The sequence below is a fragment of the Engystomops pustulosus genome, chromosome 8 (assembly GCF_040894005.1).
Source record: "Engystomops pustulosus chromosome 8, aEngPut4.maternal, whole genome shotgun sequence".
In the NCBI taxonomy this organism is placed as follows: Eukaryota; Metazoa; Chordata; class Amphibia; order Anura; family Leptodactylidae; genus Engystomops; species Engystomops pustulosus.
In genome coordinates, this window is record NC_092418.1 from 8,910,066 (window position 1) to 8,929,732 (window position 19,667).

The 19,667-nt window shown below is 44.9% G+C and overlaps 1 protein-coding gene across 2 annotated transcripts; it reads right to left on the minus strand.

Annotated features, from left to right (window-relative positions):
- Positions 1–762: 762 nt before the first annotated feature.
- Positions 763–19,161, minus strand: LOC140074580 (uncharacterized). 2 transcript variants are annotated; one of them, XM_072119585.1, is made up of 7 exons: positions 18,632–19,161; positions 18,363–18,503; positions 13,629–13,725; positions 7,376–13,068; positions 7,080–7,221; positions 6,926–7,040; positions 763–918 (listed from the first exon to the last, which is right to left on the minus strand). In XM_072119585.1, the coding sequence occupies exons 1-7, from the start codon at positions 18,686–18,688 to the stop codon at positions 846–848; spliced, it is 6,318 nt and encodes a 2,105-aa protein (XP_071975686.1). In that variant the 5' UTR covers positions 18,689–19,161; the 3' UTR covers positions 763–845. The 2 variants fall into 2 exon arrangements, with proteins under 2 accessions (XP_071975686.1, XP_071975685.1); XM_072119584.1 differs by having other exon boundaries at positions 6,926–7,221.
- Positions 19,162–19,667: the final 506 nt, after the last annotated feature.

Consider the following 19,667-nt stretch of genomic DNA (forward strand, 5'->3'; position numbering starts at 1 on the left):
TGGAAGATCCCTGGCAGTGGTGATCAGAAGACCATTTGTTTTTGAGTCACTACATAAGTGGGGGAAATCCTACGTCTTAGTAGAAACGCAACCAGCTCAATCAATGTCAGACCTGCCCAGACCCAATCTTTGGCTACACATGCAGCTTATGCTCTTTCCTTATATACACCAGTATCCCAGATATAGAAGGGGTTCAGATTCTAGCTTCATGTTGCCATATTGAAACCCTATAGCCAACAGAGACGTTTTGCGACCAGCGTAGCGTAGTTAAGACTGAAGAGGGTCCCTGAGGCTATAGATGTAGTGTCCCTACTTTATGGTGGTACTATACAGTGGCACTATGGAGGGCACTCTATACAGTCTCTGGTGATGGCCCTATTATGGCGTCCCTGTTCTTGGTGCTAAATGGGGCCTATGTTGTTGGCATTGTATCAAGTCTCCGAAACCTCTATAGCTAGTCCTTAGGTAGGGTATAGTCCCATAATGGATGCTCCATAGTGGGGGGCTCTTTGGTTCATACTATAGGGGGTCTTGTAGTTGTTACTATTATAAGGGCACTGGAATTTGTAGTAACGCTGGACTCTGAGGCTGGCACTATGTAGTTGGTACTATAAAAGGTATATATGGTTGGAACTGTTGGCTCTATAGCTTCTTTCCTTCAGCTCATTATTATAAGTCACAGGCTATTTTTGAGGAATTATGAGTGGCTGGTGACTATATGGGGTCCACCATCCCCCAGAGTCCCACAATCTGCTCTCATCATACATTTTATGGACAATCTTTATTACGTATCAGTATTTACAATACATTCAGTGCCTCCACAACGACCTCTCCCCCCAATCTGGTCACTCTTTTGGTTTCTTCTTCTTCAGACGTGCCTGCAACTCCTGCATCATCTGGGGAGGTGGAATCCCAAACCTGTCCATACAGAGAGTCAGTGATAAGAATAAAAAGTACATTCGATGGTTGTGTTTATGGTGAAGTCAGTGGTGGAGTGTATGGTGAGGCTATGAAGGTATCTGTGGTGGAGTGTATGGTGGAGACTATGATGGTATCTGTGGTGGAGTGTATGGTGAGGCTATGAAGGTATCTGTGGTGGAGTGTATGGTGGAGACTATGATGGTATCTGTGGTGGAGTGTATGGTGAGGCTATGATGGTATCTGTAGTGGAGTGTATGGTGGGGGCTATGATGGTATCTGTGGTGGAGTGTATGGTGGGGACTATGATGGTATATATGGTGGAGTGTATGGTGGAGACTATGGTGGTATCTGTGGTGGAGTGTATGGTGGAGACCATGATGGTATCTGTGGTGGAGTGTATGGTGGGGACTATGATGGTATCTGTGGTGGAGTGTATGGTGGAGACTATGGTGGTATCTGTGGTGGAGTGTATGGTGGAGACCATGATGGTATCTGTGGGGGAGTGTATGGTGGGGACTATGATGGTATTTGTGGTGGAGTGTATGGTGAGGCTATGATGGTATCTGTAGTGGAGTGTATGGTGGGGGCTATGATGGTATCTGTGGTGGAGTGTATGGTGGAGACTATGGTGGTATCTGTGGTGGAGTGTATGGTGGAGACTATGATGGTATCTGTGGTGGAGTGTATGGTGGAGACTATGATGGTATCTGTGGTGGAGTGTATGGTGAGGGCTATGATGGTATCTGTGGTGGAGTGTATGGTGAGGCTATGATGGTATCTGTAGTGGAGTGTATGGTGGGGGCTATGATGGTATCTGTGGTGGAGTGTATGGTGGGGACTATGATGGTATATATGGTGGAGTGTATGGTGGAGACTATGGTGGTATCTGTGGTGGAGTGTATGGTGGAGACCATGATGGTATCTGTGGTGGAGTGTATGGTGGGGACTATGATGGTATCTGTGGTGGAGTGTATGGTGGAGACTATGGTGGTATCTGTGGTGGAGTGTATGGTGGAGACCATGATGGTATCTGTGGGGGAGTGTATGGTGGGGACTATGATGGTATTTGTGGTGGAGTGTATGGTGAGGCTATGATGGTATCTGTAGTGGAGTGTATGGTGGGGGCTATGATGGTATCTGTGGTGGAGTGTATGGTGGAGACTATGGTGGTATCTGTGGTGGAGTGTATGGTGGAGACTATGATGGTATCTGTGGTGGAGTGTATGGTGGAGACTATGATGGTATCTGTGGTGGAGTGTATGGTGAGGGCTATGATGGTATCTGTGGTGGAGTGTATGGTGGGGACTATGATGGTATATGTGGTGGAGTGTATGGTGGGGACTATGATGGTATCTGTGGTGGAGTGTATGGTGGAGACTATGATGGTATCTGTGGTGGAGTGTATGGTGGGGACTATGATGGTATCTGTGGTGGAGTGTATGGTGGAGACTATGATGGGATCTGTGGTGGAGTGTATGGTGGGGACTATGATAGTATCTGTGGTGGAGTATATGGTGGAGACTATGATGGTATCTGTGGTGGAGTGTATGGTGGGGACTATGATGGTATCTGTGGTGGAGTGTATGGTGGAGACTATGATGGTATCTGTGGTGGAGTGTATGGTGGAGACTATGGTGGTATCGGTGGTGGAGTGTATGGTGGAGACTATGGTGGCATGTGTGGTGGAGTGTATGGTGGGGACTATGATGGTATCTGTGGTGGAGTGTATGGTGGAGACTACGGTGGTATCTGTGGTGGAGTGTATGGTGGGGACTATGATGGTATATGTGGTGGAGTGTATGGTGGGGACTATGATGGTATCTGTGGTGGAGTGTATGGTGGAGCCTATGATGGTATCTGTGGTGGAGTGTATGGTGGGGACTATGATGGTATCTGTGGTGGAGTGTATGGTGGGGACTATGATGGTATCTGTGGTGGAGTGTATGGTGGAGACTATGATGGGATCTGTGGTGGAGTGTATGGTGGAGACTATGATGATATCTGTGGTGGAGTGTATGGTGGGGACTATGATAGTATCTGTGGTGGAGTATATGGTGGAGACTATGATGGTATCTGTGGTGGAGTGTATGGTGGAGACTATGATGGTATCTGTGGTGGAGTGTATGGTGGAGACTATGATGGGTTCTGTGGTGGAGTGTATGGTGGAGACTATGATGATATCTGTGGTGGAGTGTATGGTGGGGACTATGATGGTATCTGTGGTGGAGTGTATGGTGGAGACTATGATGGGATCTGTGGTGGAGTGTATGGTGGAGACTATGATGGTATCTGTGGTGGAGTGTATGGTGGGGACTATGATGGTATATGTGGTGGAGTGTATGGTGGGGACTATGATGGTATCTGTGGTGGAGTGTATGGTGGGGACTATGATGGTATATGTGGTGGAGTGTATGGTGGGGACTATGATGGTATCTGTGGTGGAGTGTATGGTGGGGACTATGATGGTATCTGTGGTGGAGTGTATGGTGGAGACTATGATGGTATCTGTGGTGGAGTGTATGGTGGGGACTATGATGGTATATGTGGTGGAGTGTATGGTGGAGACTATGATGGGATCTGTGGTGGAGTGTATGGTGGAGACTATGGTGGTATCTGTGGTGGAGTGTATGGTGGAGACTATGGTGGTATCTGTGGTGGAGTGTATGGTGGGGACTATGATGGTATCTGTGGTGGAGTGTATGGTGGAGACTATGATAGTATCTGTGGTGGAGTATATGGTGGAGACTATGATGGTATCTGTGGTGGAGTGTATGGTGGAGACTATGATGGTATCTGTGGTGGAGTGTATGGTGGGGACTATGATGGTATCTGTGGTGGAGTGTATGGTGGAGACTATGATGGTATCTGTGGTGGAGTGTATGGTGGGGACTATGATGGTATCTGTGGTGGAGTGTATGGTGGGGACTATGATGGTATCTGTGGTGGAGTGTATGGTGGAGACTATGATGGTATATGTGGTGGAGTGTATGGTGGGGACTATGATGGTATCTGTGGTGGAGTGTATGGTGGAGACTATGATGGTATCTGTGGTGGAGTGTATGGTGGGGATTATGATGGTATCTGTGGTGGAGTGTATGGTGGAGACTATGGTGGTATCTGTGGTGGAGTGTATGGTGGAGACTATGATGGTATCTGTGGTGGAGTGTATGGTGGAGACTATGGTGGCATGTGTGGTGGAGTGTATGGTGGGGACTATGATGGTATCTGTGGTGGAGTGTATGGTGGAGACTATGGTGGTATCTGTGGTGGAGTGTATGGTGGGGACTATGATGGTATCTGTGGTGGAGTGTATGGTGGAGACTATGATGGTATCTGTGGTGGAGTGTATGTTGGAGACTATGATGGTATCTGTGGTGGAGTGTATGGTGGAGACTATGATGGTATCTGTGGTGGAGTGTATGGTGGGGACTATGATGGTATCTGTGGTGGAGTGTATGGTGGAGACTATGGTGGTATCTGTGGTGGAGTGTATGGTGGGGACTATGATGGTATCTGTGGTGGAGTGTATGGTGGAGACTATGATGGTATCTGTGGTGGAGTGTATGGTGGAGACTATGGTGGTATCGGTGGTGGAGTGTATGGTGGAGACTATGGTGGCATGTGTGGTGGAGTGTATGGTGGGGACTATGATGGTATCTGTGGTGGAGTGTATGGTGGAGACTATGGTGGTATCTGTGGTGGAGTGTATGGTGGGGACTATGATGGTATATGTGGTGGAGTGTATGGTGGAGACTATGGTGGTATCTGTGGTGGAGTGTATGTTGGAGACTATGATGGTATCTGTGGTGGAGTGTATGGTGGGGACTATGATGGTATCTGTGGTGGAGTGTATGGTGGGGACTATGATGGTATCTGTGGTGGAGTGTATGGTGGAGACTATGGTGGTATCTGTGGTGGAGTGTATGGTGGGGACTATGATGGTATCTGTGGTGGAGTGTATGGTGGAGACTATGATGGGATCTGTGGTGGAGTGTATGGTGGAGACTATGATGGGATCTGTGGTGGAGTGTATGGTGGGGACTATGATGGTATCTGTGGTGGAGTGTATGGTGGAGACTATGATGGGATCTGTGGTGGAGTGTATGGTGGGGACTATGATGGTATCTGTGGTGGAGTGTATGGTGGAGACTATGGCGGTATCTGTGGTGGAGTGTATGGTGGGGACTATGATGGTATCTGTGGTGGAGTGTATGGTGGAGACTATGATGGTATCTGTGGTGGAGTGTATGGTGGAGACTATGATGGTATCTGTGGTGGAGTGTATGGTGGGGACTATGATGGTATCTGTGGTGGAGTGTATGGTGGAGACTATGGCGGTATCTGTGGTGGAGTGTATGGTGGGGTCTATGATGGTATCTGTGGTGGAGTGTATGGTGGGGACTATGATGGTATATGTGGTGGAGTGTATGGTGGAGACTATGATGGTATCTGTGGTGGAGTGTATGGTGGGGACTATGATGGTATATATGGTGGAGTGTATGGTGGAGACTATGATGGTATCTGTGGTGGAGTGTATGGTGGGGACTATGATGGTATCTGTGGTGGAGTGTATGGTGGAGACTATGATAGTATCTGTGGTGGAGTGTATGGTGGAGACTATGATGGTATCTGTGGTGAAGTGTATGGTGGAGACTATGATGGTATCTGTGGTGGAGTGTATGGGGGAGACTATGATGGTATCTGTGGTGGAGTGTATGGTGGGGACTATGATGGTATCTGTGGTGGAGTGTATGGTGGAGACTATGATGTTATCTGTGGTGGAGTGTATGGTGGAGACTATGGTGGTATCTGTGGTGGAGTGTATGGTGGGGACTATGATGGTATCTGTGGTGGAGTGTATGGTGGGGACTATGATGGTATTTGTGGTGGAGTGTATGGTGGAGACTATGATGGTATCTGTGGTGGAGTGTATGGTGGGGACTATGATGGTATCTGTGGTGGAGTGTATGGTGGGGACTATGATGGTATCTGTGGTGGAGTGTATGGTGGAGACTATGATGGTATCTGTGGTGGAGTGTATGGTGGGGACTATGATGGTATCTGTGGTGGAGTGTATGGTGGGGACTATGATGGTATCTGTGGTGGAGTGTATGGTGGAGACTATGATGGTATCTGTGGTGGAGTGTATGGTGGGGACTATGATGGTATCTGTGGTGGAGTGTATGGTGGAGACTATGATGGTATCTGTGGTGGAGTGTATGGTGGGGACTATGATGGTATCTGTGGTGGAGTGTATGGTGGAGACTATGATGGTATCTGTGGTGGAGTGTATGGTGGAGACTATGGTGGTATCTGTGGTGGAGTGTATGGTGGGGACTATGATGGTATCTGTGGTGGAGTGTATGGTGGGGACTATGATGGTATCTGTGGTGGAGTGTATGGTGGAGACTTTGATGGTATCTGTGGTGGAGTGTATGGTGGGGACTATGATGGTATCTGTGGTGGAGTGTATGGTGGGGACTATGATGGTATCTGTGGTGGAGTGTATGGTGGAGACTATGATGGGATCTGTGGTGGAGTGTATGGTGGAGACTATGATGGTATCTGTGGTGGAGTGTATGGTGGAGACTATGATGGTATCTGTGGTGGAGTGTATGGTGGGGACTATGATGGTATCTGTGGTGGAGTGTATGGTGGAGACTATGATGGTATCTGTGTAATGTATGGCGGAGTCTATTCCATGGCTGCATCCCTGTACGGTTTCCCCAATGTTGCTGATTGCTGGAAGCTGCACGGGGAGTTTTTTCTTAAGTCATCACAGAAGTTGTCATTTTCTTTGTTTGTCACCGTCCAGTAAAAAAGTGTAAAATTAACTTTTGCTTTACTCTGTGCTAAACAGTCGAAAGAGACCACGGAGGTCACTTCATCCTAATTTCTCTTTTCTTGACATTAATTACACCCCTTGCCCAATGTGCCCCTGTGGTCCAACATGTGATTGTAATCTACAGGGTCCCCAGAATAGACACTTCATAAGATTCCTTACCCAGCATGCTTTGGGATTCCCTTCTTGGGCTTGACCAGGAGCTCCTCGTTGGCTGGTTTGTCTTCCTTCTGTTCCTCCACGGGTGTCATCATGGTGGGGCCCAATGTAAATATTGGCATTTGCCCTGGAAATATTGGCACTCCCATGGTCCGAGGCCTGGCAGCTGGTTGTGGTGGCTCAATGGGTTCACTCTCAGACGTGACTTGGCGCTGTCCCTGCTTCCGTCGAATGGAGGTTTTTCTACGTAACTGTACCCGGCTCTTCTGGGCGCTGACATCCAATGTGTTATGAAGGAGCTGAGAAATATATAAGATAACTACATTAGCACGGAGTGTCTTATTTGACAACTACATTATCTATGATACTATTTGTATGTCCGTACAAAGTTGTCACTTTACTGCATGCTGTGAATACTTTGAAGACAAAACAGATAAATGGACGGACTCTTACCAGGCTATTGTCAATGTCATCTCCTTCTTCCATGCTCGGCTCCAGCAATGTTCCTTGATGACTCACTGGCTCATCTCCACTCTTTTCCATATGGGTCGGAGACTCTAATAATTTTGATGGTTCTTCCCTGTGGATTGTGATAACTTGTGTGTCTGGACTCATGCACAAGGCATCTTCATGAAAAGGATGTCCATCACCTCCATCTTCCACACCATCTTGTTTGGTGACAGCCATACTTTGTATCGTGGTTTCTTCTGTATGATGAGTACCAATGGTTTCTGAGATGGGATCTTGCTCATGAAGCTTCTTTTCTAGTTGCTCGTTAGATTGTGCAGGTTGCAATTCTTGGATGGTGTCTTCAGGACCTCCTTTTTCACCAGTTCCTGTAGACTTTGGCAAGATGTCTTCTCCAGTAGATTCATCTGACACAGCTACAAGGACAGAAGTCAAACTTTTGGCGACGTCCACTGAGTGATCTAAAGTAATTGCTGACTGGGTTTCCGATAACCCATCTATTTCTCTGTGCTGATCATCTTCCAGTAGAACACTTACACTTTCTTTTGAAGTATTGACAATGTCTAAACTAATGTGGGATTCCTCAAGGGAAACTGGAGTTTCAGCATTGTACTGATCTTCCTCAAGTACTTGGCTTGGCTCAAGACTGATTCCAATTTCTTCTGGATAAGAGGTGGCTGAGATGTTACCTTGGATCATTTCCTGTTCTTCTGGAATAATATTATTTGATGGGATATCTGATTGAACCCTTGAATCATCCAGTATATCACATGTTTTACTTGTCTTGGATATGTCTTCCATACCAGTAGATGAGATAAGACTAATGATTTCTGAAGGATGATCCATCATCTTGACAGAAAGTTCACCTTCACTTTCAGAAAGTTCTGAGGAAAATCCCAACACTACGTTGATGTCCTTGACTTTTAGATCATCAGTTTGTCTTCTAGAGGCATTATCCACAGATTTATAAGATTGACTTTCTTCTTCTATATTACTTTCTGATATCTTCTCTATGTGGTCTGAGGTGAGGTCATGGTGAGTTTCAAAGAAAGAATCCATATCTTTTGATAGAAAATGTTCCATTTTTTTGGAATCATCGTTGGCAGCCTCAGTCTGAGCTACAAAGGAGGAATAATCGTGTTCTTCAGGTGTTTGATCAAGTTGTATAATGGATCTACGTTCTTCTTGGTGATTATCTTCATGGTGTAACTGGTGTTCTACATTGACTGTCTCTTCAAAAGTGTCAACGCTGGATTGACCCCCATCCCCTATCCTATTGTCTGACCACTCTTCATTTATACTAGATACAATGACATTGGCAGAGGGGTCCATGGTGGATAAGAGGATACCAACCACTTCCGGAGATTTAGAATAAAGGTCTTGGACAGATCCCATTATGACTCCGGTGTTTTCAGTATCTAGTGTAATCTCAAGTTCCTTGCCAACATCTAGAGGTTGATCTCCTAAATGTCCACTTGATGTTTCTTCTATAGTAGTAGACATTATATCTTCCTCTGCTCGCTGATCTTCTTCCTTATTTTCAGAAATTTCTTCTATGGTATCTTTTATGTTTAAACCAGTATCATCAAGTCCTATTTTTGTCTCGGTGAAACCAATTTCGATGGAAGAATAATGTTCTTCCTTTGTTGTCTGCCATGGATCTCTTAGGTTTTCACGTTCTTCTAAAGTAGTTGCATCCGATAAGATGTCTTCATCAGAATAAGCCTCATCTTCCATTCCTTTATCTGACTGAGCTACATTTATAGTGGACGGAATTTCCAAGTCGTCTGGTGGATGATCCACTGACGTCACAGAATAACGATCAGATAAGTGATCACCTCTGTCCTGTGCCTCAGTAATGTTGTCCACTGTAAAACTTTCCTCCAAGATTACTTCAATGCAATCTAGAGATCTGGTGTCTACTAGATCCTCCAATTCCTTTACGTTATCTACAGGCTGATCTCCCAAATCTCCAATGAATGTCTCATCTAGATAAACAGAAGACTGATCCTCTTCTTCTTGGATGACATCTTTTTTTTCCTTATTTTCTAAAATCTCTAAAGACCTACTGTAGAGTTCCAGATCATCCTCAGAAACGTCTATGGGAGCAATTCCAGTGGAAGAATATTGCTTGAGTTCTAATATTGATCCAGTTTCTTCTGGACTACATTCTGCTATGTTTTCGTGTTCTTCTACAGTAATTTTCTCTGATAAGATCTCTGCAGTGATGTCATCTTCTATAGTTTTATCTGGTTGAGCTATATCGATGGTTGACACAATTTCCAAGACCTCTGCTGGATGCTCCATGAACATCATGGAATGAAGTTCGCCTAACAGATCACCTTCATCCTGTGGCTCAGTGTTGTTGTTTACTTCTAAATTTTGGTCCAGGACTACTTCAATGTGGTCAACAGATTTGGTGTCGAAAGAGATCTCCAATTCACTGACATTATCTAAAGGTTGGCCACTATTTAGTCTCTCGTCTGTTGGAATAGAAGATGGATCTTCTGGTATTTGCTCATCTTCATTCTCCTCTTTCTTTGGTAAGGAATTGCTTATGTCCAAATCAACTTGAGGAACTTCCGTCTTGGGCTCAGTAGCATCCACGGCAGCAGAAGAATGATGTTCTTCATTAAGTATCTGCCTAGGTTCTAGAAGACAACCGAGTTCTTGGAGATCAGGACTACATTCTTCAAGGGTTTTAGGTTTATCTGCAGAAGTCTTCTCTGATAAGATCACTGTAATCTCTTCTGCATTGCAATGACCCGCATCTTCTATCTCATTATCTAACAAACCCACATTCACATTAGACAGAATTTCCAAGACTTCAACTGGATGACTGATAACTGACAACATCGAATGATTTTCACATAAGACATCATTTACTTCTCGTGACTCGGAGATGTTGTTTACTACCAAATTTTGGTCCAAGATTACATCAACAGAAAGAGATCCAGTGTCCAGAGGCATCTTTATCCCCATTGTCGCATCTAAAGACTGATCTGTTAATATTTCATCTTGGAGAATAGATGTTTGGCTTTCTTCCTTAAGATCTTCTGAAATGTTGTCCAATGGTAGATCTGGCACCATCTTACATTGGAGATCTAAATCGTTCACCACATTATCAGTCTGGACACTTGACGCTGTTGTAAATTTGCCTTCAGTAGATAAAATATCTATATTCTTACTTGAATCTGCATCAGGAATGACCTCCGGCCACCCTGTAACAGAAATGTTCTGCTCGGACTGACCTGTATTGATTGTAGATTGGATTTCTACTAAGAGGTCAAATCCCATTTCTGGATGGCTATGGGTGCTGTTTAGTTCATCATCTGACCCAAAAGCATCTTCTGGAGAAGAGATACACGTGTTTCCAGGTTCTGTTAAGTCTGAGCCAATTTCTCTTGCCTGTGTAACTTTGGACATGGCTTCACTCTCAGGGTTCTTGTAGGAGAACATCTCCGAAGATGATTTATCTGTTTCTATAGGAGCTTCCTGAGATCCTTGCACCTCAGTGCTATCACTGTAGGTAATGAGACCATCACTCTGATAACTGTCTTGTCTATACCATGTGTAATCCTCCATTTGTGGCATAAAGTGTTCTTCCCTCATACATACATGTTGTTCTTCTACGTTCTCACTCAAGTGATTCTCTTCCCTCAAATCTTCTACATTTTCATACTCATTTTTAGTCTTATCTTCTCTTCCTATTGCATTGGTTATCATAGAAAGATATCTTGAGTCTGTTGAGAGACATTTTTGTGATTCTAAGATGTTAATGTTAGTTTGTGATTGAACATTTTGGAACGTGTCTAGGTCTTGGACCGATGTTTGGTTATATACTTCATCTGGTATATACTCTGCAGCTTGAGTGTATCCATGTAATTCATCAGCCGTTAAGGTTAAACAAACTTTAGTTGATTCTTCGTTTTCCTCCAATAATGGTTGACACGGTCCATGATGTCCTTCGTTAGTATCAATGTCTTCGCTGCCACCATCTCCAGGGTCTTTTTGTGCATGCAATTCTGTGTCTTCCACAGACATTGATTCACAATTTGATCCATCTTGACTTGAACGATCCGATTCAACTCCAAAACTTGTCTCCAAACTACCATCAACCTTTTCAGAACTCTGTGTCCCTTCTTCATGATGATCCTCAACCTCGCTGTCCATTTGTAAATGACTTAAGATATCTTCTAGATTTGTGCTGCTTGGTTCCTTATTATTATCGTGTATCTCTTCAATAGAAGGAATATCTGTGGAAAGGACCTTTGGTGACATCTCATCCTGAACTGCAATATTGTTCTTCTCTGGTTGAAGGTTTAAAGTCATGTTCTGTTCAGTCAAGTCAGCTATGGATTTGCATATCTCTTCATCTGTTGTCATTTTAGCCTCATCATACCATATAGTGTGTCCAGTATCAGGTGGATCCACTTGTTCCTCCTTAGTGGTTGGATCCATTATTGATGCCTCAGTATTTTGGTTGCTACCTATGGTTCCAAGATCATCATCTTCATTGTTTAGTTGTGGCCTTGGATGTGAGCTTGGCGAGTGACCCCAGTTCGTAGAGGTTGGTTCCAGTGCCCCCTCTTGTATAAGATCTTCTGATGTAAGACAAAAGATCTGATCCCGTTCTTCTGTACTAGGAGAAAAGTGAACTCTTCTCCGAGCTTTTTCCACTGTCTGACCGGGTTGCTCGTCAGGCTGATTGTCCTCTTCTGTCCTTGAGAAACCTCTAACCTCGTCTGATTGTTCCTCATCTTCTAAGCTATGTTTTATCACCTCCTTTGGGTCACGTGACATCTCTTCTAGGCCTTCTCTATAATCTCCTTGCTTATCATGGTCACTTGAATACATTTTATCTACGTGCAAGGTTTTGGGGATCTCACCAGATAAAAACAACTCAAACTCTTGGTTGTCACCTTGAAGTAAATTGCTGTGCAAGGCTAAACGTTCAGCTGTCTCTTGGAGATGTTCCCACGTCTTCCTTGCTTCTTCTCCTTGATCGCAAGGAGACCTGTCTGCTGCACTAACTGGTGTGACCAACTTCTTCTGTTGCCTGTTGATTTCTGGCACCTCCAAATCATCGTACTCCATTATGACTGGTGCAGTGAGAACATCCGGTAGTTTCTCTCCATCTTCTTGTGGTGTCTCATGAAATATCGAGGCTTTGTCTGACACTTCTTCATGAATAATGATGATGTTCTCAAGACTTAGAGAAGCGATCACATTACTAGTGCTGCAGAAATTTTCTAGAATTTTTAGATCTAAATCACTCTTTAGAATTGTATTGCCGGTAGGTGGAACTTGTAGGTCTTGACATTGCTCTGGTTCTAGGTCCCTTGACCGATCTTCTGGACTTGAGATGGAAGAAATCTGAGTCTTGATCCTTGTATGTTTTTCGTCGACCAAAGCTTCTTGGTTTACCCTCTGCACTTCTTCATTGATAACTACATGACCTTCATCTTGAAGAACCTCTCTTAGAAGACTGCAAGGAAAATCATCTACGTCTTCCAGTTTGTTTGCCTTTGAGTCCTCTCTATGGCTTTGATCTTCATGTTTCTCCATTGTTCTTCGGTGGGGACGGGAGGAGTCTTTGCTTTCATTGTCAGTATGATGAGGTCTTCGGTCTACATTTTCCTTACGATGTCTGACCGCTGTCTCCTTTCCTCGGTTGTCTACATTTGAGAATGGGAATGAAAACACATGAGGATCAACATGTACATATGATTTTAGGGATAGGCAGCCATTCTGATTATAACACTGTTATAGGGGCAGATTTACTTACCCGGTCCATTCGCAATCCAGCGGCGCGTTCTCTGCGGTGGATTCGGGTCTTCCGGTGATTCACTAAGGCAGTTCCTCTGACGTCCACCAGATGTCGCTGCTGCGCTGAAGTCCGCCGCGGCCCCCCTGGAGTTCACGATACTATACTTGGTGAAGGTAAGTGCGTGTCCTGCGACACTTTTTATTTTTAAATGCGGCGGTTTCTCCGAATCCGTCAGGTTTTCGTTCGGCCACGCCCCCCGATTTCCGTCGCGTGCATGCCGGCGCGGACGCGCCACAATCTGATCGCGTGCGCCAAAAACTTGGGGCAATACAGAAAAAATCGACGCAAATCGGAAATATTCGGGTAACACGTCGGGAAAACGCGAATCGGGCCCTTAGTAAATGACCCCCATTGTACTGTTATAATGGTGTTAATATATTAAGACGTGTTTTGCTTTTCAGGGTTTACCTTGTTGGGTCACATACATCTCCATACTTTCCTCTGTGGCCTCCACAGCAGTGTCCTCCACCAATGCATCTGGCGCTAAGGTGATGTGATTGTCCGCCTGTCAGAAGATGAAGCCAGGGTTTAATGAAGAAGGTAAAAATACTGCGCAGAATCTCGTAATCATATATCATGAGAGCAGAGCCATATAATTATTATGGTGCTGCTGCATATTGAAAGAGGAAGATCCCTTTAAGGAGAACTCAGGTCTCTGCTTGCTGCTCTGTATTTCCATCATTATAAAACTATTTTATTTCCGCAGATGCAGCAGCATCGAGATTCCAGAGATATTCCACCGATTACTTTACTTCCCCGCACCGGACAGATTCTAAATCATAAATGTTCTATAAATGTAATAATCTGTAACATGCAGTAAATGACTTCTGCTTCCAACGCAACTGCATTGTGTTCTCTGACTGGAGGGTATGCCGGACGTTCACTTATCTGACATGGGTAAAATAAAGCTCACCATCAGATTAATGATCCTGTTTTACACTTCAGAGCTGCACTCACTATTCTGCTGCTGGTGCAGTCACTGTGTACATACATGACATTACTTATCCTGTACTGATCCTGAGTTACATCCTGTATTATACCCCAGAGCTGCACTCACTATTCTGCTGCTGGTGCAGTCACTGTGCACATACATGACATTATTTATCCTGTACTGATCCTGAGTTACATCCTGTATTATACTCCAGAGCTGCACTCACTATTCTGCTGCTGGTGCAGTCACTGTGTACATACATGACATTACTTATCCTGTACTGATCCTGAGTTACATCCTGTATTATACACCAGAGTTGCACTCACTATTGTGCTGCTGGTACAGTCACTGTGTACATACATGACATTACTTATCCTGTACTGATCCTGAGTTACATCCTGTATTATACACCAGAGTTGCACTCACTATTGTGCTGCTGGTACAGTCACTGTGTACATACATGACATTACTTATCCTGTACTGATTCTGAGTTACATCCTGTATTATACCCCAGAGCTGCACTCACTATTCTGCTGCTGGTGCAGTCACTGTGTACATACATGACATTACTTATCCTGTACTGATCCTGAGTTACATCCTGTATTATACTGCAGAGCTGCACTCACTATCCTGCTGGTGCAGTCACTGTGTACATACATGACATTACTTATCCTGTACTGATCCTGAGTTACATCCTGTATTATACTCCAGAGCTGCACTCACTATTCTGCTGCTGGTGCAGTCACTGTGTACATACATGCCATTACTTATCCTGTACTGATCCTGAGTTACATCCTGTATTATACTCCAGAGCTGCACTCACTATTCTGCTGCTGGTGCAGTTACTGTGTACATACATGACATTACTTATCCTGTACTGATCCTGAGTTACATCCTGTATTATACTCCAGAGCTGCACTCACTATTCTGCTGCTGGTGCAGTCACTGTGTACATACATGACATTACTTATCCTGTACTGATCCTGAGTTACATCCTGTATTATACCCCAGAGCTGCACTCACTATTCTGCTGCTGGTGCAGTCACTGTGTACATACATGACATTACTTATCCTGTACTGATCCTGAGTTACATCCTGTATTATACCCCAGAGCTGCACTCACTATTCTGCTGCTGGTGCAGTCACTGTGTACATACATGACATTACTTATCCTGTACTGATCCTGAGTTACATCCTGTATTATACTCCAGAGCTGCACTCACTATTCTGCTGCTGGTGTAGTCACTGGGTACATACATGACATTACTTATCCTGTACTGATCCTGAGTTACATCCTATATTATACCCCAGAGCTGCACTCACTATTCTGCTGCTGGTGCAGTCACTGTGTACATACATGACATTACTTATCCTGTACTGATCCTGAGTTACATCCGGTATTATACCCCAGAGCTGCACTCGCTATTCTGCTGCTGGTGCAGTCACTGTGTACATACATGACATTACTTATCCTGTACTGATCCTGAGTTACATCCTATATTTTACCCCAGAGCTGCACTCACTATTCTGCTGCTGGTGCAGTCACTGTGTACATACATGACATTACTTATCCTGTAGTGATCCTGAGTTACATCCTGTATTATACCCCAGAGCTGCACTCACTATTCTGCTGCGGGTGCAGTTACTGTGTACATACATGACATTACTTATCCTGTACTGATCCTGAGTTACATCCTGTATTATACCCCAGAGCTGCACTCACTGTTCTGCTGCTGGTGCAGTCACTGTGTACATACATGACATTACTTATCCTGTACTGATCCTGAGTTACATCCTGTATTATACCCCAGAGCTGCACTCACTATTCTGCTGCTGGTGCAGTCACTGTGTACATACATGACATTACTTATCCTGTACTGATCCTGAGTTACATCCTGTATTATACTCCAGAGCTGCACTCACTATTCTGCTGCGGGTGCAGTCACTGTGTACATACATGACATTACTTATCCTGTACTGATCCTGAGTTACATCCTGTATTATACTCCAGAGCTGCACTCACTATTCTGCTGCTGGTGCAGTCACTGTGTACATACATGACATTACTTATCCTGTACTGATCCTGAGTTACATCCTGTATTATACCCCAGAGCTGCACTCACTATTCTGCTGCTGGTGCAGTCACTGTGTACATACATGACATTACTTATCCTGTACTGATCCTGAGTTACATCCTGTATTATACCCCAGAGCTGCACTCACTATTCTGCTGCTGGTGCAGTCACTGTGTACATACATGACATTACTTATCCTGTACTGATCCTGAGTTACATCCTGTATTATACTCCAGAGCTGCACTCACTATTCTGCTGCTGGTGCAGTCACTGTGTACATACATGACATTACTTATCCTGTACTGATCCTGAGTTACATGCTGTATTATACTGCATAGCTGCACTCACTATTCTGCTGCTGGTACAGTCACTGTGTATATACATGACATTACTTATCCTGTACTGATCCTGAGTTACATCCTGTATTATACTCCAGAGCTGCACTCACTATTCTGCTGCTGGTGCAGTCACTGTGTACATACATGACATTACTTATCCTGTACTGATCCTGAGTTACATCCTGTATTATACTCCAGAGCTGCACTCACTATTCTGCTGCGGGTGCAGTCACTGTGTACATACATGACATTACTTATCCTGTACTGATCCTGAGTTACATCCTGTATTATACTCCAGAGCTGCACTCACTATTCTGCTGCTGGTGCAGTCACTGTGTACATACATGACATTACTTATCCTGTACTGATCCTGAGTTACATCCTGTATTATACCCCAGAGCAGCACTCACTATTCTGCTGCTGGTGCAGTCACTGTGTACATACATGACATTACTTATCCTGTACTGATCCTGAGTTACATCCTGTATTATACCCCAGAGCTGCACTCACTATTCTGCTGCTGGTGCAGTCACTGTGTACATACATGCCATTACTTATCCTGTACTGATCCTGAGTTACATCCTGTATTATACCCCAGAGCTGCACTCACTATTCTGCTGCTGGTGCAGTCACTGTGTACATACATGACATTACTTATCCTGTACTGATCCTGAGTTACATCCTGTATTATACTCCAGAGCTGCACTCACTATTCTGCTGCTGGTGCAGTCACTGTGTACATACATGACATTACTTATCCTGTACTGACCCTGAGTTACATCCTGTATTATACTCCAGAGCTGCACTCACTATTCTGCTGCTGGTGCAGTCACTGTACATACATGACATTACTTATCCTGTACTGATCCTGAGTTACATCCTGTATTATACCCCAGAGCTGCACTCACTATTCTGCTGCTGGTGCAGTCACTGTGTACATACATGACATTACTTATCCTGTACTGATCCTGAGTTACATCCTGTATTATACCCCAGAGCTGCACTCACTATTCTGCTGCTGGTGCAGTCACTGTGTACATACATGACATTACTTATCCTGTACTGATCCTGAGTTACATCCTGTATTATACTCCAGAGCTGCACTCACTATTTTGCGGGGTCTGAAAGGGATGTACCAGAACAGCAAGGAAGTAGTCAGACCAGTTGTATTATATAAACAGCTCTTAGGAGGCTCCTTTTTACCATAATTTTACATCACCAGAAAACCCCTTTAAACAACCAATTAGAATCTAAACACACTGAAATACACTTAAAATATTAAAGATAATAAACAAGCAGGATCAACTTCCCATAATAAAGAGAATTTATATTATTCCTGGCCCATTATGACTCATTCATTTAAAGGGGAACACCATTTGAAGGAATTAGCTCATCGGATCCCGTTATGACCTTTTATAAACATTTTGTGCTGCTCACAGGCTTAAAGGCGTCATGTGACTCCACAAACCTTGGAAGTGATTTGTTTCCAGACCCTTTAATGACTTTTCATCTATGTGGGTGTCATACTGGTGTCCATGAAGAGGACAGGTTGCCTTTAAGGGTGTCTCCAATGACTAATAAATATCTCACGTGTTGTTGCCCCCTATTGGCTAATGTCTTCACTGCAGCACATTTTATAAATGAAATGGACAATCCCTTGAAGAATATGTTGCGATGGGAGTGGCCATTTTGGATAAGGCTGCAGGGCATGCTGGGAGTTGTAGTTTTGATACCCGTAGGATGCAGACCTTTGCTTGTAAATCTGGACCAAGAAACTTTGTATGGCTGTGGTACTTACCTGTGAGTGGGCGGTGTCTTCATGTATTGCTGCCCCTGCTGTGTCCTCGGACCTCAGAGGGGTCTTGGCTCGGGCATTTCGAGGCTGAGGTGCATTGGGTGGCGCTCCAAAAATCTGTGCGGTCACATTGGATATATAGTCCTGCAATACAAGGCAGGTCGTCACCCGGGGTCCTGAGCGCCATGACAGTGCGACGCCAGCCCCCCAGATATTCCGGATGTAGGTGGGTTACGCTATTACGCCCACAACCCTCGCCCCATGACCCTCACCAGCGCATTCTGCACGGCCTGGTAGACGCGGGGGAGATGTCTCTGCAGGAAGTCCATGGCGCGGTCCCTCCGGAGGGTCTTTTTGGACGTCTTTCTGCTCGGCTGCTTCTGCTTCACGTGACTCCGCCGCGGGAAGTGGCCATAAAACCGCAAGAAATGTGTAAACACCTAGCGAATGTCTTCTTGTACAATATATACTTCCTCTTATGGTCACTCTAACCCCTTCACTGCCAGAAGCAGCCATCAGACTGAGCCCACCATGCTGCAGGACGCGGGGGTCACCTCAGCCTAATGCTACCAGGGAAACTGCACGGATGTGTCTGCGGAGGTCGTGTGCGTTATGTGTCTCTTCACCTTTAAGTGACGGCACTTTCACAGTAAAAACGTGAAGCGTCCCTTAAAATTGAGACTGTGGGTGTCTGATCTCCCCTATCACTCCACTGCGCAGCGACATATAGGGGCTCAACACAAGCTCTGCTACATTGCGCCCTATTACGGTAATTGGCGTTAGACCGAAATCCGTAAGGTAAAGCAACTTCGTGGCATTTGCCAAAAGTGAAGCCTCCGACTAAAGAGAAGGCGCAAACCCCCATGATCAGGGGATGGAACTTTGCACCAGGCAGCCATTTTGTTTTACTAAAAACATGGCCGCCGGCTTCCCTCAACAGTGCCATACTGTCACATATCGCTCACGCCAGGTATTATATCCAGAGCCCAGGGTGCTGCAGTACCGCGTACAACACGTGACGCTGTTTAGAAGCCATAGTAGCCATGTTTTCCATATCCCGGACAACCCCTTTAAGACTTTGCGTGTTAGTGTCAGCTGTTGCTCGGACGCCTCGATGTTTTCACCTCATGGGATGTTGTAACAGGATGTGGCTTTTATGTCATGTTTTTTCGACTGAAGGCAGAAGCAAGAACGCCGCCATCCCAGAAAGCACTGCAGCCATTAGAGTGGGCGGAGTCCTGACAACTGTCTTGTCGGGATCGGGTGTCACCCAACATTCGTAGACTCCTGAATGGTCAATGTGTCTGG

What these genes read in the sequence shown, in the direction of transcription:
- LOC140074580 (XM_072119584.1), bottom strand. Translation starts at nt 18,688, where the DNA reads ATGGACTTCCTGCAGAGACATCTCCCCCGCGTCTACCAGGCCGTGCAG. An exon ending in AGGCCGTGCAGAATGCGCTG is followed by an intron (nt 18,504 to 18,631) that starts GTGAGGGTCATG and finishes CTTGTATTGCAG; the next exon opens with GACTATATATCCAATGTGAC. An exon ending in AAGACACCGCCCACTCACAG is followed by an intron (nt 13,726 to 18,362) that starts GTAAGTACCACA and finishes ATCTTCTGACAG; the next exon opens with GCGGACAATCACATCACCTT.